At 27.1% G+C, this 26,218-nt stretch overlaps 4 protein-coding genes across 8 annotated transcripts; 2 read left to right on the top strand and 2 right to left on the bottom strand.

The window, feature by feature from the left end:
• Positions 1–428: 428 nt before the first annotated feature.
• Positions 429–8,579, top strand: LOC114123398 (transcriptional repressor CTCFL-like). 4 transcript variants are annotated; one of them, XM_027986349.2, is made up of 15 exons: positions 429–696; positions 2,401–2,453; positions 2,971–3,132; positions 3,192–3,287; positions 3,353–3,468; positions 3,526–3,759; positions 3,831–3,943; positions 4,073–4,242; positions 4,339–4,475; positions 4,536–4,686; positions 4,751–4,902; positions 4,960–5,100; positions 5,173–5,382; positions 6,938–7,133; positions 7,202–8,579. In XM_027986349.2, the coding sequence occupies exons 2-15, from the start codon at positions 2,426–2,428 to the stop codon at positions 7,336–7,338; spliced, it is 2,043 nt and encodes a 680-aa protein (XP_027842150.1). In that variant the 5' UTR covers positions 429–696; positions 2,401–2,425; the 3' UTR covers positions 7,339–8,579. The 4 variants fall into 4 exon arrangements, with proteins under 4 accessions (XP_027842150.1, XP_027842151.1, XP_050054094.1 ...); XM_027986350.2 differs by lacking the exon at positions 429–696 and adding an exon at positions 703–1,240; XM_050198137.1 differs by lacking the exon at positions 429–696 and adding an exon at positions 1,279–2,328.
• A 3,605-nt stretch (positions 8,580–12,184) lies between these two features.
• LOC114123407 (exonuclease mut-7 homolog) lies at positions 12,185–21,334 on the top strand. Its single transcript, XM_027986362.2, has 15 exons — positions 12,185–12,386; positions 12,571–12,948; positions 13,769–13,909; positions 13,978–14,195; positions 14,275–14,471; positions 14,541–14,719; positions 14,778–14,967; positions 15,029–15,384; positions 15,566–15,709; positions 17,021–17,155; positions 18,440–18,594; positions 18,681–18,914; positions 18,975–19,103; positions 20,342–20,632; positions 20,711–21,334. Exons 2-15 carry the CDS (start codon positions 12,690–12,692, stop codon positions 20,843–20,845), a joined length of 2,763 nt encoding a protein of 920 aa, XP_027842163.1. The 5' UTR covers positions 12,185–12,386; positions 12,571–12,689; the 3' UTR covers positions 20,846–21,334.
• Positions 19,448–25,385, bottom strand: LOC114123405 (U3 small nucleolar RNA-associated protein 18 homolog). Of its 2 annotated transcripts, XR_007603463.1 has the most exons (10): positions 25,233–25,385; positions 24,863–24,940; positions 24,665–24,797; positions 24,391–24,579; positions 24,137–24,334; positions 23,893–24,061; positions 23,391–23,680; positions 23,161–23,300; positions 22,413–22,527; positions 19,448–19,466 (listed from the first exon to the last, which is right to left on the bottom strand). XR_007603463.1 is itself a non-coding variant. In XM_027986360.2 (9 exons), the coding sequence occupies exons 1-9, from the start codon at positions 25,250–25,252 to the stop codon at positions 22,503–22,505; spliced, it is 1,242 nt and encodes a 413-aa protein (XP_027842161.2). In that variant the 5' UTR covers positions 25,253–25,385; the 3' UTR covers positions 22,367–22,502. The 2 variants fall into 2 exon arrangements, 1 of the variants encoding a protein (XP_027842161.2); XM_027986360.2 differs by lacking the exon at positions 19,448–19,466 and having other exon boundaries at positions 22,367–22,527.
• LOC126550733 (uncharacterized) lies at positions 25,258–25,911 on the bottom strand. Its single transcript, XM_050202815.1, has 2 exons — positions 25,708–25,911; positions 25,258–25,559 (listed from the first exon to the last, which is right to left on the bottom strand). Exons 1-2 carry the CDS (start codon positions 25,909–25,911, stop codon positions 25,365–25,367), a joined length of 399 nt encoding a protein of 132 aa, XP_050058772.1. The 3' UTR covers positions 25,258–25,364.
• Between the last annotated feature and the right edge of the window lie 307 nt (positions 25,912–26,218).

The following is a 26,218-nucleotide window of genomic DNA, read 5'->3' as shown; positions in this document are numbered from 1 at the left end:
CGAGTAAATGAGTAATATGAAAATGTATAGTTCAAAACCCGTAGCCCAACAGTTGCACATCACCCCGCAGCAATCTCACTATTCCTACCGCCACCATCGCAGACTCAATCATTCGTAATCATTGTTATTACAATTTAAGACAAATTTTTCGGCTGAAATTAGAAATAATTTTCTAACAAGTACGAGTGAAAATCAAAGCGGTTTTGTTCCATAGTCATAATAAGACCTAGATTTCCCGTCGAGATCAATTATTTTAAGAAATTTTTACTCTACGTTATCGTTTTGAATAAACGGCGGGAAACCGTTTGTATTTCGAACGTCTTTGGCGGTTACCGGTTACTGGTTCATGCATGTCGGAAAAAGGCGGGTTCTCGTCAACGCACCGGGTGTTGCAAAACAAAGTATACCGTTTAATAACAACACAGGAATGGAAAAAAATGGCGGCCGTTTTTTGACACCCGTACCCGTGCCGCCACCGTCCCCGTCATCGGGCGTATGCGTGCCGTCCCCGAAACCGCTGCGCGCACCGACCATCGCCGTTTTCCGACGCCCGTCCGATTCCGGTACACCGTTTTGCAATCGCATAGACGACAAGCCGACAACCACGGACGAGCCGTAACATATATAATCATATAAGGCCGTCGTCATCTCAGCGGACGTCGGACACCACTCCGCAGCCGCCGTCGCGAACACCGCGTAAGTACAGAACACTCATCCGTATTTCGCTCGTCGACGTTACAGGGTCGGAAAATCTCGACCGTGACCCAGTGCCGTGGCGTACGACACCACACCACCGTCGTCGTAGTCTTCTCGTTCGCAAATTAATATCAGCAACAATTAATAACAACGATAATATCAACACCAACAACAGTAATAAACCAGTGTATTGTAATATTGTTATTAATGAATATCGTCTCGTTCTTCGTCGTCGCGCATACATTACCCACTCGATAACGAGTCCATACGAATATGGTAATGTTTGCAGTTTTGTTCGGTCGCGGATTCGCGTCGTGAGCGTTTGTCGCCGCAGCAGCAGCCGTCACTGTCCACTATCGTTGTCGTTGTCGTCGCCGTCAAATAATTGTGCGCGTCGTGCCGTCGTCGTTCATGAGCAGCGCGGCGGTGGCCAACGGCGCGTCGTAAAATAATATGTGTACGGTTGCCGTGTGGCGGCGCTTTCATAGGATTAATATATATGTCTCGCCACGGCTGTTAATGATGCCCCCCGTGTACAAAACGTGTAAGTAGCAGAATAGTAATAATACGTTTGTACGTGCACGACTGTGCGACAATGTCTCTTTTCTTAATTCCCGATAGGCAGCGTTTGCTGACGTTTGGCGTGTGATTTCTTCCGCGTCTTATCTATTCGTAATATTATGTATACAAATATACAATTCGAAAATATCATCGTCGTGTCTATCTACTCTAGTCCACTGGTGACCACCGACCGCCGTGTACGTACGACACCGTTACGCGGTCGTCGTCCGAAATAGATTTTTTTTATGCGGTGTCGTGTGAAAATTGGCGTTATTCATGATATAGTGGTGTGCAATGATTGACGGGGTTTAGTTTTGCTCAGACCTATGATTAGAGATTTGCGCTGTGGGTGTCTATGCGCGGCTTTTGACGGCGATGGGCCCTAAAACGTAGATCGAAAATCGTTAACGGGGGGGTTTAATCGTACCGTGTAACCGTTGCCGCAATAGATCTCCACGACCAAAATTTGTATGACGCAAATCCAATCGACGCTTCGTGCGTCGTCGTTGTCGTGAATCCTTATCACGGCGGTGCGGCCCTCCTGCTCGGTGCAAACCGTCGTTTTGGATTTAATCGATAATAATATTGTGTTTTAGCACGGCATTATATATTATTATTATTACCATAGTGTAATATGGTATATCATATGCCTACATATTTTTCTCTTTGTTCCACCGTAGGTACTATGCTTATTACCGCGTTTGTGTGAACTATCATCATTTCTCCAATCGTTTTTTCACTTGTATTCCTTTGCGACAATTAATTATGTAATTTTGATGGTTTTTTTTTTTTTTTTATTATCTGCTTTTTTACAGTTTCAATATTGTATTATTACTAACGCTTCTTCAGGACTCTGATTAATGGTGACCTCGATTTTATAAAGTTTTTGTCCAACGAAATCTGCATTTTATTATTGAAATTTAAACAGTTGTTTATGATCAGAACTGATATCTTATTCTTATCAAGTAAACATTGAATACAATGTCTTAGTCAATTCTTGGTAACCAACATTGATTTGTGTTCTCTGATTCTAAACATTTACTATTTATTTATATAGTTGGTGTTAGCAGTGTTAAGTATATTATGTACATTCTATTAATTGAATATTTTGATTCAAAATATTAATTTAATGTTTGATTATAGGTATTTAATTGACAAGACTACAACCATGTCTGAAAACGAAGGAACAACTATTGGTAATTTAATTTATATTTACTTTGTATGATACCTATTATAAATCTTATATGGGTTAAAAAGGTTCTTAAAATCTTACTCATTAGTTAAAAAACTTTTAATTTACACCATAAACAAAAAATCAAAAAGTAATCATGGTAACTTTAAATCCTATATACTATATAAAAATAGTTTATATTAATTTGTTCATATAATATAATATGGTAAAAATATAAATACCAGACAATTTTTTTTTAAAACCCTGTTCTTGTATAAACTGATTCTGTTTTACGATATATTTTCATTAGTATCTACGAGTATGTGGGTTTTTTATAACATTGTTGTACTTCAATCAATCAATTATATCAGTAAATATCCAAATTATAAACTTACTAGCATACATGAAAAACCAGTTTTTTATATAAGATATCACACCATTCTCTAATTTTAATTATAGGTATTAATTTTGTTTTTAAACAACAAACATAACCTATAAATAGATGGTCCCTTTACCGCCTTTAACTTGGTCATTTTTATTAGTATTAGATGGTGGATCATCTGCAAATACTATGACTATTGATGGGACTCACATAAAGTTGGAGGCTTCAACCTCTGGCAATGAAAATATAACTGATATACAAAATTACCTGGATTCATTTAATAAAGAAATTGAAGGAAATGAAGTAACACAAGTACAAACTGGTAAGTATTATTTTTACTTATAAAGTAAATTTTAATTTTAATAAAAATGATGTATTTAGATGGGGACTCAGTAGAACATGCATATTTTATTGATCAAAATGTCCAATATTATTATCAAACAACTACAGGCGATGGCCAGATGGTTATGGTCGGAGGTAAGTTATAGTTAAATTTATTCAAATTTAAAACATCATAATTTTAAAATGCATTTTAATTTTAGGACTTTCAGAACATGATGCACAAATGATGGCTGAGACAAATGACAATAATATGGATAATGTCACTCAAATTGTTCTGCCTAATGTTCAAGATAAAATTAAAAAAGATATCCCTCAAGTAAATTAAAATAAAAAATATTAAATGAGACAAGTAGTATAATGTTTGGAATTTTAGATTGTTGCTTTAGGAGATGGTAGTGGATATCAAACAGTAACTCTTGTTCAATCTGATGCTGAAGCCAACAATTATGTACTTTATGTAGTAAAACAACAAAATGACAAAAATGATGAAACTTCAAATGTTATGGACATACAACAAGAACATGATCCAGATGATCCTGATGCTAGCAATGTATATGATTTCAATGATGGGGAAGACCCAACTTTACCAAAAAAACAAGAAATAGAAGTATATAAAGACATATAAAACATTTTTATTTAACTATTATTATTAAAGAAAGTAATGTAATATTTGTTTAGGATTCGGGTGAAGAAGATGACAAATCTAAAATAGTTAAATTAGTACCTAAAAAGTCACAAACTGTAACTCAAGCACATATGTGTAACTATTGTAATTATACCACTGGAAAAAGGTAATCTATATTTCCTTTTATTGGTTAAGGTTTAAAATGTCTTAGTTAATTATTACTATTTTAATGTAATTATTAATTAATATTTATTTTGCTCATATCACTAATTTTTTCTATTATAAAATAACTTAGATATTTGTTGTCTCGTCATATGAAGTCTCATTCTAAAGAACGTCCTCATAAGTGTACTGTTTGTGAACGTGGTTTCAAAACTCTTACTTCATTGCAAAATCATGTGAATACTCATACTGGAACAAAACCATATCAATGTCGAAGTTGTCCAAGTGCTTTTACTACATCAGGTATGCAAATTTATTAATTCTTAAAGTATTTATTATTATATCATGTTTAAAACAGATTTTTTGCTTACAAAATAATTACAATTATTCATATTACAGGAGAACTTGTTAGACATGTTCGGTATAAGCATACTCATGAAAAACCACATAAATGTACAATATGTGATTATGCTAGTGTAGAACTTAGCAAAATGAGAAATCATATGAGATGTCATACTGGTGAAAGACCATACCAAGTATTTACTATTAAATATTCCTTTATAACTAAATTTTAATAATAATATTAATTTTTTTAGTGTCCCCATTGTACTTATGCAAGTCCAGATACATTTAAATTAAAGCGCCATTTGCGCATACACACTGGTGAGAAACCATATGAGTGTGACATTTGTTTTTCTAGATTTACCCAATCCAACAGTTTAAAAACACACAGATTAATACATAGTGGTAAATTTTATATTTTTAAATATTAATATTTAATAGCACGGAAATAATTAAATTATGACTCTAGGTGAAAAGCCTGTATTTAAATGTGATCATTGTCCAGCGACTTGTGGACGAAAAACTGATTTACGTATACATGTACAAAAGCTTCATACTTCTGATAAACCTATTAAGTGTAAACGATGTGGTGATGCATTTCCTGATCGTTACCAGTATAAGGTATTGAAATATACATTTCTCCATTAATTTATTTGTCTAATAAGTATTTTACTTAAGGTTCATTGTAAATCACACGAAGGGGAAAAATGTTATAAATGTGAACTGTGCCCTTATGCTTCCATGTCTCAGCGTCATCTTGAAACTCATATGTTAATACATACAGATGAAAAACCATTCCATTGTAAACAATGTGATCAGGTAAATTTTTTTAATTTGTATAATTAATTGTTTTTTAAAACACTACAATCTATACTTATTATTTTTGAATAGTCGTTCAGACAAAAACAATTATTACGCCGCCATCATAATTTGTATCATAATCCAGCATATATACCACCTCCACCACATGCCAAAACTCATCAGTGTAATACATGTCAACGATCATTTAGACATAAAGGAAATTTATTAAGACATATGGAAGTCCATATGCAAGAATCAACTGGGAATGATCGAAATACAGCAATAAAACAAAGACTTGAGGTATTATTTTTTAAATTTATTATTTAACTTTCTAATTTAAAAGCGCTTAAAAATACCAATTGATACAAAATAAAATAATATATAAGTAATTAATTTAAAAATAGTGCATGTTTTTTTTTTTAATAAATTGGTATTATATGAATTCTGTGTAATTTAAATTTTGTAGCAAAATTCAAATAGGTTTTTTTTTAATTTTCCCAGAATGATTTTTTAATGTTTGAAATTGCTTTTAGTGATATTGCAATAATATTCTTTATGTGCAACGAATTCTAATTTGTCAATTATTGCTTGATTTTGGAATATTGTTTGTTAAAAAACAGTTAGTCTAGTGAAACTTAAAATGATCTATGTAGTACTATAATCAGTTAATAATGTGCATATAATAATATAATAATAATAATAATAATAATATGATGTTTCATTAAGACAATAATTAGGGATGGATTGATACTATGATACAAAAATGATCACCGATTTAATTGAAAATAACATTTTTGGCAAAAAATATAGGCTGATATTAAGAAATAATATATAATATATTATAATATAATATATGTAACACAAATTTAACTTAACACAAATAATTTCATAGTAAGAATTGATAAATATTTATAAATTATAATAGGTAATAAAATAATTATAAACTATTACATAAATTAGTAATCACATGTTTATATTTTTAAATAGTAAATTAAACAATAGAAAATATTATACTATAACAAATTTTAAAATAATAAAACAAATAGTAATAAATTAATTAGAATTTATTAATTATTACAATTTTAAATCAACAATAATTCTGTTAATATACTGATTATTGTTTTTTGATAAGAGCAACTATCATGCCAAATTGTTATCACTCATCAATACCTGTACCTATGCATATTTTGTGATACTATGCTGATTCTTCTGGGATAGATAAAAATATACTGGAACATGAATTCGCCTACGTTTGTTTAGTTATGAAAACAAAAAAACGGGCAAGAAATTGAACTTCTACAAGAATAACATTGAGAGATCACACATTTTAAATTTTAGTACTTCTCTGAAAAAATGATCTTAGTGTGTTAACTTTGACCCCAACATTTTTGTTTTAATGTGAACTTTGGCGGATTCTATTTCTCTAATATTATATAATTATATATTGTTGACATTATTGCAATAGCTATATAAAATTACCACTAGTAATGCTTTGTTTTCATAAACTTGAATAATACATTTTAAATTTAAATTATACATTTGCATTTAAATATTTTAAATTGCCAAATTAATTGTGGTGTGTCTTTAGTTTACATTAAATAATGACACTGGTTTAGTTGTGTGTTGTGTTGTATTATTACATATTTTGATTAGTAACTGACTAGAGAAATTGTTAACTCGAAAAAAAGAAGTTAAGAACACATAAATTGTATGTGTGTATGCTGTTTAACTATAATGGTTGAGAACTGAATTTTATATTGTAGTTTAAATTTCAACATATTGTTTAAGTCATTAATGAGTAATTCAGTGAAGTGGACAAACTTTAAAAATAATTCTTGGTGATAAATTATTGCAGTATACAGATTCAGCTAATGAGGATGAATCTGAAGAAGACACAAGTATTCCAACAAGTGAAACTGGAGTTGTTGCAGTAGAAGGTGAAGATGGACAGCAATATGTCGTACTTGAAGTGATTCAACTTGATGGTCAAGATCAGATAGGTAGTTACTCATCTTCAAATGTATCGATACAACAAGTTGACCAATCTTCCTGTAAGTAGATATTTTAAACTTAATTTGACTTTTGATTAAATTTTTAAATTTAATTATTTATCATACAGCACCAAGTCAAAAAGACCTTACAATTTTAAAAACCGCATCTTTGTCAGATGTGAAAGAAGAATGTGGTGATGGTGTTGAAAATTGTTTTGGTTTTGATGACGAAGATGATGAAGAAACAACAAACTCAGGTGGTTAAAAGTAATTTTATTTTAAGTGTAAAGTTTCATCTCAAACTTTTTACATTTCCTTCTTTATTAATTGTGTACCGAGTTTTATGTTTTTAGCATTTATGTCATATAATTGATGTATAGTGTAATATATTGAACAAACTGCTCTATTAAAGCCTATAATTGATGATTTATGTTATATTAAATTAAAATGATTTGACCCTTTGAAATAAGTCCAATTTTAAACTGCAATACATATTATATTACTATAGCTACTATTGATTTGTTTGTATGTAATCTATTTTTATTTTAATTTTGTATTTTGCAAGAAAATATTGTAAAGTACTTAAACTAAGTCATTAGTAATTAACAAATTAGTATATTTATATTCATATATTATGGCTTAAGTTATTTTATAATTGATATTAAATTGTTTTTTATTCGAATTATTTATGAATTTAATAATTGCAAACAAATGTACCAACTAACTGTTAACAAAACTAATAGTCAATTCAACATCACTGATTTGTGTTTTATTGTATACATGACCTATTTTAATGCATTTTTTATTGTGTGGAAACAGAAAACAGTAGATTGATATCTATTACCTAGGGTTTATAAATGACCGTTTCAATTAATAAGATTACAGATTTTTTTATTGTAAAATTCATATATTTAAAATCTGATTTATTTTAATTATACAATATTTATTTAAAGTGTAGTACTTTTTTTTTAGTGTATTTTGACATAACCTAAAGAACTTTATTAAAATATTAAATATTTTAAAGACTGCACTTATTTATCTTGAATAAAGAAATTGATATAGTATTACTTTATAAACACTAAACGATTCCTAATTATATTTTGTAAATATATATTTCTTACTTATAGGACTATTGACATAATTTTAATTTGTAATTATATTTTGTTTCTATTTGATTATGTATTTTTAAATTAAGTAGTTACATTCCCAGTCCCATTTATAGTATGACCGTGGAAGTATATACTATTATTTAATTTTATTATTGTGTGCCAGTTGTCCATATATATTGTAAGCATGTGCACTTTTTATTCCTAAAATATATTGAGTGTTGTTGATTGTTATACAATTAACAAATAAAATATTGTTAACATTAATATACTCTTGTTAGATATGTTAACAGATTACAATCTAAGTTTTAACTATTTTAGTGTTATTGTAATAGTTGTTTCGAAATGGCATCCTAGCTTTGATTATAAATAAAGTAAAGTACAATATAGCATTACGAAATATGTGTTGATTTTATTTTATACCTGATAAATGATAATTATTACTTCCATTTCTCTTTTGCACCCTGCAGAATATAATTAGTTAAAATTAATGTGTTAAATTTGTATTCAATGAACTGTAAATCATTAAATTTGTCAGCCTTTATTATTAATAAGTAAATTGTATGATATTATGTTTTTATTGTTATTTTAATAATTTAATTTTCTATTAGTACGGTAAGTTAAATTAATTTTGCTGAAAACATTGATTGTTCAATAAAATGTACAACTATTGAAATATAGCATGTTTATAATAGCTAAATATCAATATTTATAATTATAACACTTGACAAGAAAATATCGAGATTGTATTTATAACAAACAATTAATGCATTGATGATATATTTATAATTAATACACAAGGTAAAACTTTATACATTTGGTAATAGAAGTAGTTTTTACATTTTACAATTCTCTTGTTTAAAAATATGAATTCATAAAAAAGGGGTGGTCAAGTGGGTAAAAATTTGCTATGGATGTGATAAATTTGAATGCAATGATAGATATCATTATTTACGAAAAACGATTTTGAACGGTGATGATTGTCAGCTCATGAAATATTTTCCACTGGTTATATAAGGTGGTTTATTTTTTAATGACCTGACACCTAAATACACCAAAATTTAATCATGTACAGAAAATACCAATTTAAATAACTAGAGTATGTTTCAAGTTTCTATGACTAGTAATTTTTAAGTATAATAAAAATCTAAAATTATTTTATGGTAAATTTTTATTTTATGCGAGAATTTTTGATTTCGTAAAGATTAAAACTTAAGATAAAATTGTTTTACTTGGCCAATCTTAGTTACCTACTCTTACTTATTAGGTTCCTATCTTACTTATTTTGACGGATTTTGTCAATATTTGAACTTCAAATGCTAATAAAATAAAAAATTGTGCCTATGTATTTTTATTATTTTTGAATCACTTTAGGACTAACTTATGAAGTTCTGAAGAACTTAGTATTACATTTTCAAGTATTTTGACTAAGCCAAAAACATTTTGACGTTTTGGTGGAACTATAATAAACTTTTTATTTCCAAATTATTGTTTTTATCATTAAAATTTTATTCAAAATATATTTAAATAATATAAGTACCAAAAACATTTTTAAAAACGTCTAACTACAAAATAATTAATTTTCTGCGATTTTTATGAATTTTATAAAAATTCCAATATGAAGTGCTTATAAAAAAAAGGTTAGAAAGTTATAAAATAATTTAGGTTAAAATGTTAATATAGTAATAATATTATTTATAGTTCTAATTCACATTAGATCAATTAAAAAATTTAATAATATATAAATACTTTGACATTAGAATATTTCACGAAATAAAAAAAAAAATAATGAATAATTAAAAATAAGATCGAAGTACACTAAATTAATTTTATTTAAACATCAATAAGAAATCACGTACTTAACTATTTTTACTTTTGACTATTTTGTATTAGAAATATCTGTAACCTTTTTAGATTCTGAACGGAGTGAAGAATGTATTGATTTTACAATGATGTGTGTGTTTTTTTTTTTTTTTTTATTTTTTTTTTTTGTGTCTGTCACCACGTTTTGGAGCAGTAAAAGTGCTCCGATTTTAAAAAGTGGACCCTGTTTCGGATAGGAAAGTGAATGTAGTTTGTACTTAGGGGGGTCAAAAGTAAAAAATTTCCAATAGTTTTCAAAAGCGCCGGGAAAAACCAAAAAAAAAATGACGGAAAAACGGGAATTTTTACGCAAAACCAGTTTTCGACCAAATCGATTTTTTTTTATGGTTGTAATTCAAAAACTAATCACTGAAAATACTTGAAATTTTCACCAAATGTTAATGTCAGTGATATCCCTATATAGTTAAATTTTCAAAAAAATTTGACTTTTTTTGAGTTATTTATAGACCACTGAAATTTTCGATTTTTTTGAGAAATTTTTTTTAAAGTGTCGATAAATAATTGTTGGATGACCAAAAAGTTTTGAAAATTTAATACAAGGTTCCTTATGAGTTGTTTTTAATATAGCTAAAAAAAATTAAAAATCATTAATCACAATCTTTTTTTATAAGCGTTTATAGTTCTAATTTTTACGAAATCTGTCGAAAACGCGAAAATTTGCAAGTAATTTTGAAGTTGAAAAATCATAAAATTTTTTTCTTTTATAACTAAGTTTTGAAAATTTGGTACAAGGTTCTCCATAAATTTTTCTTCAAATATCTGTAAAAAAAACTCTACCGGATTCAGACAAAAAATTTTTATGAGTGTTTGAATTTTAAATTTTTATGAAATTGCGTAACGATAACGATTTATCCTCAAACGATTTTAAATATTTGTTATTATTCAAAAAGTATAAGTCGTAGATGCATGAAAATTTTACCAGTTATTAAGATTCGCGTTTTCTTTACGTGATTTAAATTTCAAAATATTTTGACTTTTTTTGAGCTATTTATAGACAACTGAAATTTTCAATTTTTCTGAAAAAAATATTTTTGAAGTGTCAATAAAATTTTTTTGGCCCTATCAAAATACTTGAAAATTTAATACAAAGTTCCTCATAAGTTATTATTATAGTGATTAAAAAATTATAAGAATACATAGGCACAATTTTTTTTTATTAGCATTTGAAGTTCAAATATTGACAAAAATTTGTCAAAACTATGAATACTTGCAAATTATTTTGTAGGTATATTTCATAAAAATTTTTGTATAAGTAGCTAAGAGTTGAAAATTTAATACAAGGTTTTTCATAAGTTTAGCTTACAATTATTATAAAAGAACTTAAATTTTGTTGTATTCAGGCCATTAAAACATAAACCACCTTTTTCACCAACCACTAGAAATTATATCTTAGGCTGACAAATCATCTTCGTTCAGAATCGTTTTTCGTATACAATGATAACTATCATTGGATTCAAATTTAACACTCCTATAATATATAATAATGATCCATACGGCACCTAATGTACAGCAGAGCGGTACTCACTTGCCCGCTTTTTTTTATTATAATGAATTATTTTTAGTTATTATACCAAAATATTATTTACAATTTTTACTAGTTTTTTGAAACTATATAATATGTGGTCGTAAAAGTTCAATTAAACTTTTTTTTTAAAAAGTCCCCGGACAAAAAAGTCCAAATTAATATTTGATTTAAATTCAGTCTTTTATCACATAGGTATTTATAATTTATATACATAGATACCTACATATTGGCATATAGCCCATAGGTTACATACATTTTACATATTTTGTTGAAGATAATTAACAAACAACTAAATTAAATAGGTACCTTTCTAGGATTAAAAATTATTCACACGTTATGTACCTGGATAACATAAAAAAAAATTATTGTTGCAGTCTACAATCTACATAGTTATTTTGCACAAGCAAAATAAAATATACAACAATATTTGATATTTCCGAAAAATTGAACGAAAATAATTATTATTTCTGATATGGATTTATTAATATCATTATCAGTATACCTATCACCACAGAATAGATATATAAAAATATATCTGTGCCTATCACAGACTAAAAATGTACGAACATTAGATAAGGTACGAACAATCACTACATAATAATAATAATAATAACAATAATAATTATTTTGCGATATTATCTCAGAGCTGAGTTCGTTTATTGGAATATCTGTTGTATCAAAATCTATTCTGTGATACATACAGCGTACAGAACAATGGTTAGCACTTCAGCAGTATAGTTAAATAGTTTTATAGTTTGGTCGTTTCTCATCACTCTGATCTGTGGAGTCGGTTGTCCGGTATGTACCAGCTGCAGTTACTAGATTTTTCTGTTACAGCTGCTGCTAAATTAGTCTGTTCGTCGTGAACGTTCCAATATGGCAAAAACGTTACCTTCCCGTTTGAATTTTATAAAAAATTTCCGATAGTGTTGAGATAATGCGGTACACCTTTCGTTTATGACCAACGGTTATTTGGTTACAGTTGTCAGCTGCAGTCGTCGTCGTCGTCGTCGTCGTCAACTCGTCAAGTCGTTAAAAATGGTTATGTGCAAACTTTCGTCTTGACACTGGTGCATATTTACATCAAAACGTGCACTGATCATGGCCGGGCGCTGGAATGACAACGGTTTCAATGCGCCGACTGACGGTGCCAATTCTTGGGTCTCTGGGTCATCAGCAAACCAATCTCCACGAAAGGTGCTCAGTGTCGCGCAATTGAGCTTCAGTAATCACGGCATCAGTGGCACTTCGACTGCACCAAACATTAATGTCCCTCCAGTCACCTGTTTTGAACCTGTCCAGAAAGCTGAGCCGGACGTAGATCGTGTTGCTAAGCATATTCAAAGTATTTGGGCCACTTGTAAGTACATTCAACATAATACTATAAGAGGCTTATTTCTCATTGATATCTCTAGTCTATGTAGCAAAAATTGATAAAATTTTCTCAAAATTTTCTAAAAAAAAACTGATTGTAATTAATTAATTTATCCATAATTTATAATTTCATAAGCAAAAAAAAAAAAAAGTAATATTATTAATAATATATTATTTATTACCTATTTTATTTAAACATGCAATATAATTATGATTACTTATTTGCAATACATTAATATCAGAAAAAAATTAGTATTTTACAATATTCTTAAAAGAATGTACGATATATTATATATTTTCAAATTTTCTTGAGTTAAGTTAGTACGGCAGTCCGTGATTATTGTTTTATGTATGCTAAACTGATCTCTTAATATTCATAGATGTTATAGGAGCGTTGCTCAGGTTTGTGGCCATACTAGGAAATAAATCTTGAAGAAATTTTACGTTATTGCCTTCAGACGACATAATGTTAAAAATTTGTACTATTAATTTAACTTCTTTATTTTTTTTTCAAAGTTGTAGCATTATGTTAAAAACTCAAAAATATTTTGTATAATATAGTCCAAAATAGTGGAAATATGTTTAAATATTCTGTAATAAATTAAAATATACACTAATGTGCAAAAAAAACTCTTTTTGATAGATTCTACAGGTTATAAAGCTCAAACACTTCTTTACTCTTATCAAACATCATATGCATATTAAAAATATGTTTTTATATAAAAATCTGAATTCTAGTGTTTCTGTACAATTACACTTTAGTTGACACAATTTTATATGTTTAATTTAATTGCCATTGTTTACAGGGAAACAAAGTAAAGTTTTAACTGATACGTTGAGAAGTTTTTTTAAATTCAGTCCTAATCCGTACGCCTCCCTATTACAATTGATAAATGTCATATCAGAAGATAGACTCAAGGGTAAAGCTAATACAATGTCTCTTTCGAGTAAGTAAATTCACTATTGATTTTAAATTACCAAGTGTATTATATTAAAACAATCTAATGGATTACAGTAACAGAAGAATTTTATAAATGGATAAAATGTAATGAAAGTGAATACGAACATTTTTTAACTGATGAATTGAAAATTCGAGCATTTAAAATGGTACTCGAGAAGAAAATAAGCCTTAACACAATGAACACCATTGTTAAAATTTACAAGTGTAATACACATTTGGATTATATGGAAGAATTAATCAGAGAATCGATTAAACAAAAAAAATTTAAAGAGGCAAATTATTAATATTTAATAATTAAAATATTACTTAATTTGTTTTAACAGTATTTAAAATTTAAAATTTAATTTACAGGCATGTTATGCTAGTATGTGTTTGAATATACAAGACAGATTTACTGTAGAAGATTTTTTACTACCCTTGTTTTTCATGAATTTGGTATGTGTGACAGAAGAATTTTTAGTCACTTCAAAATTTCAACAAACAGCTTTAGTGAAATATCTTGATGATTTATTAGTAGAAAATGACGATTGTTTATATTACTTAGCCAAGTAGGAATATTAATTATTTAATGTTTATTTATATTTAATATCATTAATAATTGTAAAATATCATTTTAGTCGTTTAAATGTTACACAATCAAATAATAATTTTTCTAATAAAAATCAAATCAAAACAAATCTAACACGGATAATGAAAAAATATAACATTTCCAACGAATTGGCGCCTAATATAACTAGACAAAAAAAGAAAGGAGCTTTAGTGTATTTGTTTCGTCGTTATCAATCTGGTGCTACTGGTAAATCTTAAATACGGGTGTATGTCCAAACAAAATTATCATAATTTTTATTTTAAAGGTATCCATGCATGGAGAGAAATGGCATTAGAATCAATTGGTGATGATGAGACAATGATGTTGGAAGTTGTCAAAATGTTAGAAAATTTTGGAGATATTCAAGAATGTATTTATTTTGCCCAGTTATTCGCTATTGACCCTTCATTATTGCCACCAACTATACAACAAGAATTACTTTTCTGTGAAAACGCGTAAGTTTACATTATACAATAATATGTGTGTTTTAATAATTTATTAATATTTAATTGATAGGAGTGCTGGAATTGATAGACCAATACCAACTGAAGAATACAATACTACAGAATATCATGATTTAACATTACCTGATAAGCAAATACATATAATTGATTGTGCATCAAAATTTAATGAATTTTTAGATAAAATTAATATTGAGTTATTTGATGCTCATTTGGATATTTTGGGTTTGGACTGTGAATGGAAACCAGAATTTACAAGTGATAAAAGTGATTTAGCTTCCATTCAGCTAGCCACTATTGACTCAGTTTACATATTTCATTTACCTCAACTGCAGCCAGCTGAAAATTATAGGCTTCATTGGCAAGAATTTTCCATGAACATATTCTGTAATATAAATATATTAAAATTAGGCAAGTATGCATTAAATAATTATAAATATTTTCATATTATTTTTATTATTATTGTTAAGTCAAGATGGAATATGAATACATATAATTCATTTTTGTATTTTCATGACTAAAGATTCAACGAGTTTAAATGTTTGTTAGTTATAAATTATTGATTTATTGATTATTGTTTCAAACTAATTAGGTTTTGAATGGAAAGGAGATGCATCAATGATTAGATCTTCATTACCAATTGATAATATACAACTTCATGGGCCTGGATTTATTGATATAAAGTTGCTATGGAAAGAACTAGAAACTAAGTGGAATTTTCAGCTTCCTTTTCAAAGTATTTATAACTTTTTTAAAGTTCTACAATTTTATACATATTTTTAAGAGGATATCAGCTCACTATTTTTTCTCTGTTTCACCCACTCTATATGAAACTTGTGTTCAGAAAATTTCCAATTCTAAAAATTGGAGCTTAAAAAAACTATTTGTGAATGTGTATTGGCTTTTTTCATTTTATTTCAATTTTTATGTAAGTTATGAACATATAAAAAAACCTCAATTTTAAAACATTCTTTATTTTTCTCTTAGAAAGGTCATATAACTTTAACTTTAAGAGAATGTTGCACATGCATGTGTTGTTTCTGTTTTACACACTTATGACTTAGACTCATAAGTTCATGCATATGCATGTAATTTTTGCTTCACTGAAATTTATGCTAACTAAGATAAAAATTCATTTCATAACAATAGTAATAATTAGGACTCGGATTTTTAAGCATATGCTTCTTTTTTTATTCCTGAAATAGAAATTTAATTTTTATACATTAATTGGTTTCACGTCATTCTGATTCTAAATAAACTAATTGAATTTTCATTTTTTTCAATTATTCCAGCTGTTGATTTTTTAAATGTTTATTAATTATCATACTATTGTAATAAAATAAATAATAAATAATTAATAAGGAATGGAAAAACCCAGAATGCAGATTAAATGGTTATATTAGATTATTATTGTTTTCGTTATCGGGTTATTTATTAAATATTTGTAACGTCTATATTATCAATCTACATATTAGCCTGCAGTACTTATACGGTCAGTATGTCTATGCCCCAAACATCTATACTGACCATTTCAAAATTGAAGATTCAGTGATATAATTTAAAACCTCTTGCTTTTTTAAAACAATTGTGTGCTTTATTTTATTGCTTATTATGCTTTAAAATCTGAGTCCTAGTAATAATTATGTACATTTTAATAGTACGTGGTTTTGTATATTTTAGGTCTAAAGACATAATATTTGTCCATAATATGCCTAGTAGATTTTTTAGGGTTATTAGCTCATAAACTAAAATCATACTATTGAAACTGGTGAATGAAAATTTATTATGTCGTACATGTTGTAAGACGAAGATAACATATGCAGGTATGACGTCCTTTTAAGTTTGACAGTAGGTGATTCACTCTTACTAAAGGTGGTAAAAACTCAAGGTTGGTTTATGGTTCTCCTGAAAACAATTTTGAAATGTTGCACATGGATCAGAGAGAAAAAATAAATAGTATATTAACATTTTAGTAAACACATTTATATTAAATTTGATTAAAAAATACTAAAACTTAGTTTATTTCATTGTTTTATTTATTTTTTAGATCCGAATGAAGACACACCCTATAATAGTCTTTCGGATTTAGTGAAATTATGTTTTGGAAGACCGCTTAATAAAACCGAACAGTTTTCAAATTGGGAAAAAATACCATTACGATCAAATCAAATTAAATATGCTGGTAAGTGTACTGATTGGATTTTTAAACTTAAAATATTCATAATTTCTTTATTATTTATTTAGATACATAAATTGAAGTCATAAAAATAATTTTTTTCTTTTTTTTTATGTTTTTATTATACTTATTTGTAATTTTATCTATTACAAAAAATTAATACATTTTAAGGTATATTTAATTTTTAATATTTATACTCATAAGACAAACCAGTTACTTAACAAATTTGAAATGTATATGCATATAATTGCATATTTTGTCATATTCAAATGCATCTTTTATGTAATTGGATATTAGCTTTTGAGTTCTAAATATATAAAGATTATATGTGAGGAAAGTGGTCAATCAAAACTTAATAGTCTAGTATCCTTGTGCCACTACTTTACTCATCTAAACTTTAACTACTAATTACTCATTTGAAGTTCTTTATAGCAGTGTTTCTCAACCTTTTTTGTTATAGAGCCCTCTAAATTTAATATAAAACTGTCAAGGCCCCTCCTCAATCAATATTATTAATTATTTTTTCTTAATAACATACTAAATTTACATGCACTATTTCACACAAATAAATTATTAAAATGTAAAGAAAATAACTAAATAATCAAAAATATTTTAAATGAAATAAATATTTCAAGGCCCCCCAGTCCTTTAGTCGAGGTCCCCAGGTTGAGAAGCACTGCTTTAATACAACATATTTTTTTTTTTTAACTAATTGTCTTGGAATATAAGATTAAAATTGTATGTTGTCAATGTAATGTTTAGTTTTTTAAATATTAAAAATATTATAAGAGGTATTTCTGTCAAGCAACACATCATGGCAATTTATGGCAATTCATTACGCGTCGTAAAATATCTTTTTTAAGAATTTTAATATTTAAAAAACTAAACTTTATATTGAAATTCTGATACTTTTATCATTTTAAGCACATAAAATCACACATTTATATGTAAAATAAATTTCAAAAATAAAATTTTTAGGTACGTAAATTGTTATGTGAAGCGAGGAACTTTAACATGTATGAGTTAGACAATAACAATGACGTCACACGGCTATTCTAAATTTCTTAATATTTCTTAAAGTAATAATATGTTTTACATTGAATTTTCACCAAATTATTTCGTATAACCATAGCTATACTAATTTAACATTTAAAAGAAATGTAAAGATATTTTTTTGTGCTCCTTCAAGAATTTTATATCAATGTAGAATTAAGATAGCATATTATTTAAAAATTGTCATATAAGTAAAAATTAAGTATAATATTTTAATTCAGTTAATTTAATTTTCAGCTCTGGATGCTTATTGTCTATTAGAAATTTACAATTTATTCAAAACAATGTGTAAAACCTGTAACATACCATTTAACGAAATATGTCAAAAAATATCAAATAATGACCATCCGGATATGACAAAACCAAAACCAAAGCACAAAAAACATAAATATGTATGTAATAAAAATAGTAAATACGTTTTACTATTAAAAATGTATTGTGTTTATTAACTATTGTATTTATATATTTTTAATTTTAGAAAGTGCCAAAAACGAATATGAAAACTAACTCTCCTCATACTCATGTTTCTAGTGTTAAGCATTTCAAATTATTAGTACCGTACACATTAGAAAAGTTAGCTGAACGTTTACGCAAATGTGGTATTGATACGTCCATTGTTGAAAGATCAAAAATAAACGATTGCCATTACATAATTAACTTAATCAAAACAAAAAATTTACATTTCATTGCTTTTGGATATGCATTTTCAAAGGTGAAGTTAATAATGTCTTATATGAAAAGAGTATAATTAAGAATTAATTTTTTTTCTTAGGTAGCAGAAGAATTACATGCTGGCCAATGTTATTGTGTTCAAAATCATAATTTGGATGACCAAGTACAAGAAGTATTGAATTTTTTCAAAATTGTTGTTAAAAAAGAAGATCTGAATAGCCGTTGTCAAGTAAATATTTTAATTATTAGTATAAATATTTAAACAAATATAGAAATTTTCAATCATTTTAGGTAGAAGTTAGATCTTATTTTAGAAGAATAATAATTAAAAATGTAGAATTTTTTAAACATTTATTTTTATTTTTTTCGTGCGAATGTTCCGGAGTAGGTACTAAGGCCTAGTTCAGATGTCTATTTAGCAGAATTTCTAGTGGGCACCCGTAGGTTTCTGCCATGCCATGTGGTAGGATGGTGGCCTCTCTCTCTCCAGATACCGTGACTACCCGAAAAGTGGTGCCGCCCGTGACCGAGGTTCAAACTGGCGACAGTGCGCATCGCAAGCAACGCCTTAGAATGCTCGGCCACTCCATCCCTTTAAAACACATGAAAAGTGTATTAAATGTTTTGTTTAAAATCTAACTAACATTGATACAAATATAATACAATAAATACAAATAAAACATTATAAAAATTAAATTAATGTAACATTAAAATTGTATAATATTTTGAAATTCTTTGTGTTACTATTTAATGGACATGTTAACATGATGCAATATTACAATTTACTGTTTGACATTGTTTTTATAACAGTTTCAAACTCTTAACAAATATCTAATATTTACAATTATATTCTTTAATAAGCATCATATGAATAAAAATGTTTGCTTATTGTTGTCAACACTTTATAACCAGCATAACCTACAATATTGTATTAAAAATGATTTTAATTTTTGTAATGGTGCCATGTACATTGAAAACATTGGAATAATTCTTTAGTGATGTACAAATTTAAAACTATTATTAATAACCTTAACAAAAATTGTGGCAGAGTATGTTATACGTTCATAATTACTGTTGTACTAAAACATAATGGGATGTTTTATAAATTTAAAATGCTTGATTAAATGTTCATGGTTATGAAAATTATGTTTGTAGTCTGCAGGTCGATGATTCCTGCCCATGTATGTCCGCTGATAACAGAATATTACATTTAAATATTGTAAAATCATTTTTAATACTGATATAATTATATTTATTCAGTATTGTAATAATCTAAATAAATTAAGCTTTTAATTTTAGTAATATATATTAAAATTCATTTATCTATGACTTGTATACCTGTATGTAGTTATGTTTATATTGAACTTTTAATACTAATTACATAAATTATTATTACGCAATTAATAACAATGTGCTTTATACCCTCATTTCCAAAACTTTTATTTTCTTATATTTGTATTGTTTTAGATTTGTAATAGTGACAGTTATGAAATTGTTAGCAGCTTGGTTATGAAAAAAATTTATGATGCTGTTAAATTAATACAAAATCAAAAAGCTGTTAGATACAGACCTCCTTCTATTGATGAAGATTTTGAAGACAATGATTATTATGAGGACGAAGATGACTCAGAAGATGAAGGAACAAGTGCTCCAATTAATGCAAAATGTTTGACCAATAATTCATTTAATTCATCTAAGCCTGATGATCCTCATAGTAAACTTATAAGTGGTTATACTGATGGAAATTCAATGATTGATGTAAATACTAAATAAACTATTTACATAGATATATGACAAAAAATAGTGATAATAATTGTTTTAATTGTAACATTTCAGGTGAAACCATTATCAGCCGATATGTTTAATGACCAAAATCGTGTATTTTACATATGTAACAGTTGTGGTTCAGTTAGGTGGGATAACTTGCAATGGGAGAGTGCACTTGGTAGTAGCTTAGGAATGAAGTTTTAATAAATAAGACATAGTTTAAGGATAATGTGTATGAAATATAGATTTTTTCATTATAGATTTAGTATTTTTAAAACATTTTAACAAATTCAACTTGTTATCTTTTTAATTTAACCGTCCCATACATTTTTTTCTTGAATAGATTTTAGTTTTACATTTACATATTAAATTGTTTAATACATAAGTAATATCTTCAAAATAAAAATGTATTTGCATAAGGACTAATTATCATCAGCAGTTGTTAAGTCACACCTGCGTATAAGTTATCTGCCAAGTATAATTTATGTCGTTCAGAGTATAATTTTCCTAACTTTTCTTTTATAATCAAATTTTAAAATTAACTGTGATCATTTGATATAATAGATGTTTTTTTTATGTATATATACGTATATTCATTTATATTGAGCCTTTTTATGTGATTTTTGTAGTTTTAAAATCTATAAACTTATATATTATGTAACATAATAAATTATCGTACTTTGTCAGTGTTTACATTTGGTATTTATATTTATTTTTCTATGTGATAAAAAATTTAAAATTAATCATTAAATGTTGTAAAAATAATTTCTAGTTAATTATAAAATGTTTTCATTTTTCTATATTATAATATTCAGGATTAAGGATGTCCGATAATCTAGATATTTTTCAATACATTGTTATTAAGTAATTAATGTGTGCATGTTTCTAAAAGAAAAATATGATTTATTTTTATCAAAAAGTTTTCAAATAGGACATAAAATATAACAATACATTAAAATAATTATGGGCATTAAACTGTTAAATGTTCTGAGAGATTAAAAGGACGCTAATCAGACTGAAAAAACTTTAATGGTCAACCTAACATGTTGCATTAAATATGGAACCCATGATAGGGTTTTATATTGAAAAGAAGAAAAATAGATTTGCTCAAATAAAAACCAGTGTCTTGAAACAATATTGTAAGACCGACATATATTTTCATAGTATATAGAGAACATTGTTTATTTTTATTTATTTTTAATGGAAAAACATTTTTAAATATTTAACTTTTCTAATTTTTACTTTAACATAATAACTTTTGAATAATTTATATCATGTAAATTATAATAATCTATAACTTAAAGAAAGAAAAAATGCACAATGAGGAAAACTATCCATTGATAAAACTTTTCAGACATGCATTTGTTTATTATTATACCGGTTAATTGAGTTATTGCTTGAGTCTTTTAAGGTGACTTGGAGGGTTAACAGGAATATTATGTGACAATAGATGAGAGGAATAAAGGATTTTAGAATGGTGTTGGGGCATTTACATGAAATCAATTGATGTAGTAGATTTTGATTAGTTGACCAATAGTATCGATTTTCAAGTTTTTATGTTAAGTTTCATTACTTATATTCCTGGAGGCTGAGAGAAAAAGTGCATATATACATATATACATATATTATACATTGAATGGGTAGTGGTTGTTTTTAAAACAAAAATACTCTACTTATGGCACTTATATATTATAATATAATCACATTCTTGAGGAAAAACCACCATTTTCATTATTATTTCCTTCATTTATTTTTAAAAATGTTAACATACAAAATCAAATCCTTGGAAACAACAACTGTGATTTTGTAAATATTGATCTTTCAGTATATTTATGTAACAGCTGAGCTACTTAACGTGGTCCTAGTAGTTTTCGAAATGTGTCAATCTGTAACATAAAAATAAATATTATCTGTTTATGGGTCGTATTTATATTAAACACACATATTTAAATAAAAATTATGAAATTTATTCATTTTTAAACAATTGAGTGAAGTATAAATTGTATGTAATCAACATAGACGATAGGAATGTGTCAAAATAAGGAGGTTTAAAACATGCACTGTATTGAACGTGTTCACTATAATCTAAACGTTGATTCACTCTAATTTAAGAGTGCAAACTGTATGGTCAACTTAACCAAGTCAAAGAGTTCAAACCAACCCTTACACATATTATTATATATTGATTATAAATTCTATAGGAAGACAACCTCATATATAATAAAGATCACCTCTTTTTTGCCAAACATCTAAAGCAGTTTACAATATCTATTATGTTAACAGTTATTTATTATTAAGGTTATAATAATTTAATGTTGGCTATTATGATTTTTTCATTAATTTAAGAATATTTTCTCAATACAATGTATACACAGTCATAATGCATTGTGTATACATTATAAATTGTAAGTTTTTCAAAGCAAAACCTTTGTTAATTAAGTTAATATTTTAAAAATAGAATAATAGAGGCAGATCAATGATATAAAAACTCTTACAATATTACTAATGGTTGTAATTACCTATATAGTAAAGCTTCTGATTTATTATTTGCTAAACCAAGGTATCCACTGTTGGGTGAAAAATCTACACAATTAATTTTTCCAACGTTATCGGATGTTGTAGGGAAATTAGAAAACACTGTTTTGGATGGAACATGCAACTGAAACAAAGTAATTATACATGATCATACATTAGGAAACTAGGTGTCTAAAGAACATGAAATAATAATGTAAAAAACTGTTAATATTACCAATTTAATAGCATCGTTCTTTTGATTAGAAACCATAGCTAAAATATCTGAATTTTTGTTGAAGCTTAATTTTGAAACAGTCGTCACCAAGTTTAAAATGGTTTTATCTGGCTTTGGATTTACATCACATGGTAATTTATATAAATTAACAACACCCGATGATGAGCCAGCTGCCAAATACTGATTGTCTCCTGATAGTGCTAAGCTAGTTCCTTGGAGACAGCCATCATCCATAAATTTCTTTATACACGTTCGACTATTCATATCCCATTCATAAATTTCACCATTTTCTATAAATAATTTAATATTAATATTATTTTGGATAGGAAGCTAGATTTATATATTATTAATACTAAACAATTTAAATAACTACCTGTAACAATAGTATAAAGATACTATCTTATGTTTTGGTCTGAATTAATGAGCTGAGAACTTATTCACTTTTAATATCCAATATTCCTGTCCATACTTAGATAATATACTATTATTAAAATTTATTTACCTCCAAAGGAATACATTCTCTTCCCATCATTGGTAAAAGTAAGGGCATTTGCTGCACCATTCATCTTCAATGTGGTTATCCATTCTTTGCTTTTAGCAGTAAACAAGTGAATTTCACCAAACTTGCCACAAGAAGCTATTAATTTTCCATCAGGTGACATACAAAAGTTCTATCAAAATTTTAATTTGTGTAAGAAATCAAACGATAGGTAATAAAAAATAACTAAAAACTATCAACTACTCACATCCATTCTTGTTTGTCCAATATTATGGTGAACAGGAACAAACATTGACCTTCCTTCCATTAAATCATAGCAATAAAAATTTCTTTGTGTCCTAGAACCAGCTACAAATTGTTTTCCATCAACAGTAAAATGTGCACAGTCAATAGCAAATTTTTGAAATTTAATAGATTGTAATTTTTCATTTTTAAATCCATCAACCTGTAAACAAAAATCTTATATATTTATAATCAAAAGAATCAATTTTAAAATCATACCTGTACAATTGAAGCTCTTCCTGATATACCAGCAATTAATGCTAAACTGGATGTAGGATGGAATTCTACTGACTTAACAATTTTTCCACAAGATGATGTGGACAAATTTAAATTGTGTAATTTTTTTATACCAATCAAACCTTTAGCCAAATTTACTCCTTTTTTTGTACGAGCTAAATTACCACTGTACTGAAATAGTTTTAAATTATGCTCATTTATAATTAAATACCTATTGGTTATATACAAATATATGTTATGTTTTAATAATATTTACTTTGAGCAAATCCAAATCTTCATCTTCATCATCTAGTGATACTTTTTTTGACTGATCTTTAGTGATTTTGGCCCATTTTGGTTTACCAACAATTCCAACATACTTTTGTTTTAACAGTTTTCTCTGTTCTTTGCTAAATAAGAAAAAATAAAACAATATAATTTTAAATTTGTCATAATAATAAAAAGTTCAACTTACTTGGAATTTGTGTCATCCTCATCTCGCCATGCTCGTTTCAATTTATTTTCACTATTTGAGTTTTCTTCTAGATAATCACTGGTAAATCAAAATTAATAAAAACATGAGTTATTAGAGTAAATAGATACGCATAAACATAATTATTAAAAACTAAAACACATACAATATTTTACATTGTAATAAAGTTGAGTTAAGAATTAACGTAATAATTATCTTAAATACCTATCAAAATTTTTGTAAAAATATACATATATCTTTTTTATTTGCATATAAATATAAAATAGTGCATATAATATTATAGTGATTGAATTAAATAAATTTAATAATATAATAAATATAATATGAATTATATAAATTAAACAATACTTACATCGTTTTAGATTTATTCATGGCTATTTAGTTTATTTTTTTTTTTGTAGTAAGTTCAGTTGCCGAATGCCAATATTGAATATGCCATGTGCATTATACACTGTGATACAAATTTATGGTAGACGATAGACGTTCAAACCATGATTAGACTATTGTTTACATTTGATAAGGCATGAAATAGATAAGATATCCAACGACAAAAACCACGATTAAAGATAGGCGTAGAAGTATTTAAGACTTCTGAATTTGGGACAACCTCCTTAATTTCGTTTACCACTGTAAGTTTAGGAATAGCACCCGGTTTCAATTTTGGTATTTTCAAACATATCTTTAAGCAAAATTTAAAACATTGTCAGTTTATCAACAGTTGTTTAGCTTAAGATGAATCAAAACATTGTTTTAAATAATGATGTTAAGTACTGTACATTTTCTAAAATGTAATTGTAATTTTAAAAAATATTGTAATAATACAGTACCGTATATTTGCTAAATCCTTTCCCAGATTCCCATGTTCTTATAACATCATTTTTGTCAAAATGGTTCTCGCAAACCCTCGAACTGGGATTTAATTTTAAGTTTAACGATTTTTCCCATACAATTTTTAAATTATTGTCTTTTGGGATACCAAATTTGCTTTTAAATAGTTCATTACAAAACGGGACACAACATGATTTAGCCATTTTTAAATTGTAAAAGATAAAAACAATAAATAAAACTCAGTCAATTTGAATTTTGAGCATACATTTGTTTTACTCTTGTGCCCACCACAATTATACATGCCCGCCATAATTCTTATTTCTTATCTCTTTTCTATGAAGTATGAATTTAGGCATAAATTCATAGTATTTAGCTATGTACAGACATAATATTAATATATTAGAATAGATAAATATTAAATTAATATAATATCTATTAATCTTAAATCGTGATCTGGGTATGTAAAATGTAATATTTAGATATCATTAATCTATTATCATGGATATGCCT

Source organism: Aphis gossypii, chromosome 1, assembly GCF_020184175.1.
Source record: "Aphis gossypii isolate Hap1 chromosome 1, ASM2018417v2, whole genome shotgun sequence".
In the NCBI taxonomy this organism is placed as follows: domain Eukaryota; kingdom Metazoa; phylum Arthropoda; class Insecta; order Hemiptera; family Aphididae; genus Aphis; species Aphis gossypii.
The sequence above is the reverse complement of the archived record's forward strand: the minus strand, read 5'-3'. Positions and strand labels throughout refer to the sequence as shown.

What these genes read in the sequence shown, in the direction of transcription:
- LOC114123398 (XM_027986348.2), top strand. An exon ending in AATTATACCACTGGAAAAAG is followed by an intron (nt 3,944 to 4,072) that starts GTAATCTATATT and finishes AAAATAACTTAG; the next exon opens with ATATTTGTTGTCTCGTCATA. An exon ending in CTGGTGAAAGACCATACCAA is followed by an intron (nt 4,476 to 4,535) that starts GTATTTACTATT and finishes TAATTTTTTTAG; the next exon opens with TGTCCCCATTGTACTTATGC.
- LOC114123407 (XM_027986362.2), top strand. Translation starts at nt 12,690, where the DNA reads ATGGCCGGGCGCTGGAATGACAACGGTTTCAATGCGCCGACTGACGGT. An exon ending in TAATACAATGTCTCTTTCGA is followed by an intron (nt 13,910 to 13,977) that starts GTAAGTAAATTC and finishes AATGGATTACAG; the next exon opens with TAACAGAAGAATTTTATAAA. An exon ending in AGCACAAAAAACATAAATAT is followed by an intron (nt 18,595 to 18,680) that starts GTATGTAATAAA and finishes TTTTAATTTTAG; the next exon opens with AAAGTGCCAAAAACGAATAT.
- LOC114123405 (XM_027986360.2), bottom strand. Translation starts at nt 25,252, where the DNA reads ATGAATAAATCTAAAACGAT. An exon ending in TTGGACAAACAAGAATGGAT is followed by an intron (nt 24,062 to 24,136) that starts GTGAGTAGTTGA and finishes AAATTTTGATAG; the next exon opens with AACTTTTGTATGTCACCTGA. An exon ending in GAGAATGTATTCCTTTGGAG is followed by an intron (nt 23,681 to 23,892) that starts GTAAATAAATTT and finishes AATTATTTATAG; the next exon opens with AAAATGGTGAAATTTATGAA.
- LOC126550733 (XM_050202815.1), bottom strand. Translation starts at nt 25,911, where the DNA reads ATGGCTAAATCATGTTGTGTCCCGTTTTGTAATGAACTATTTAAAAGC. An exon ending in AAGGATTTAGCAAATATACG is followed by an intron (nt 25,560 to 25,707) that starts GTACTGTATTAT and finishes TTTTGCTTAAAG; the next exon opens with ATATGTTTGAAAATACCAAA.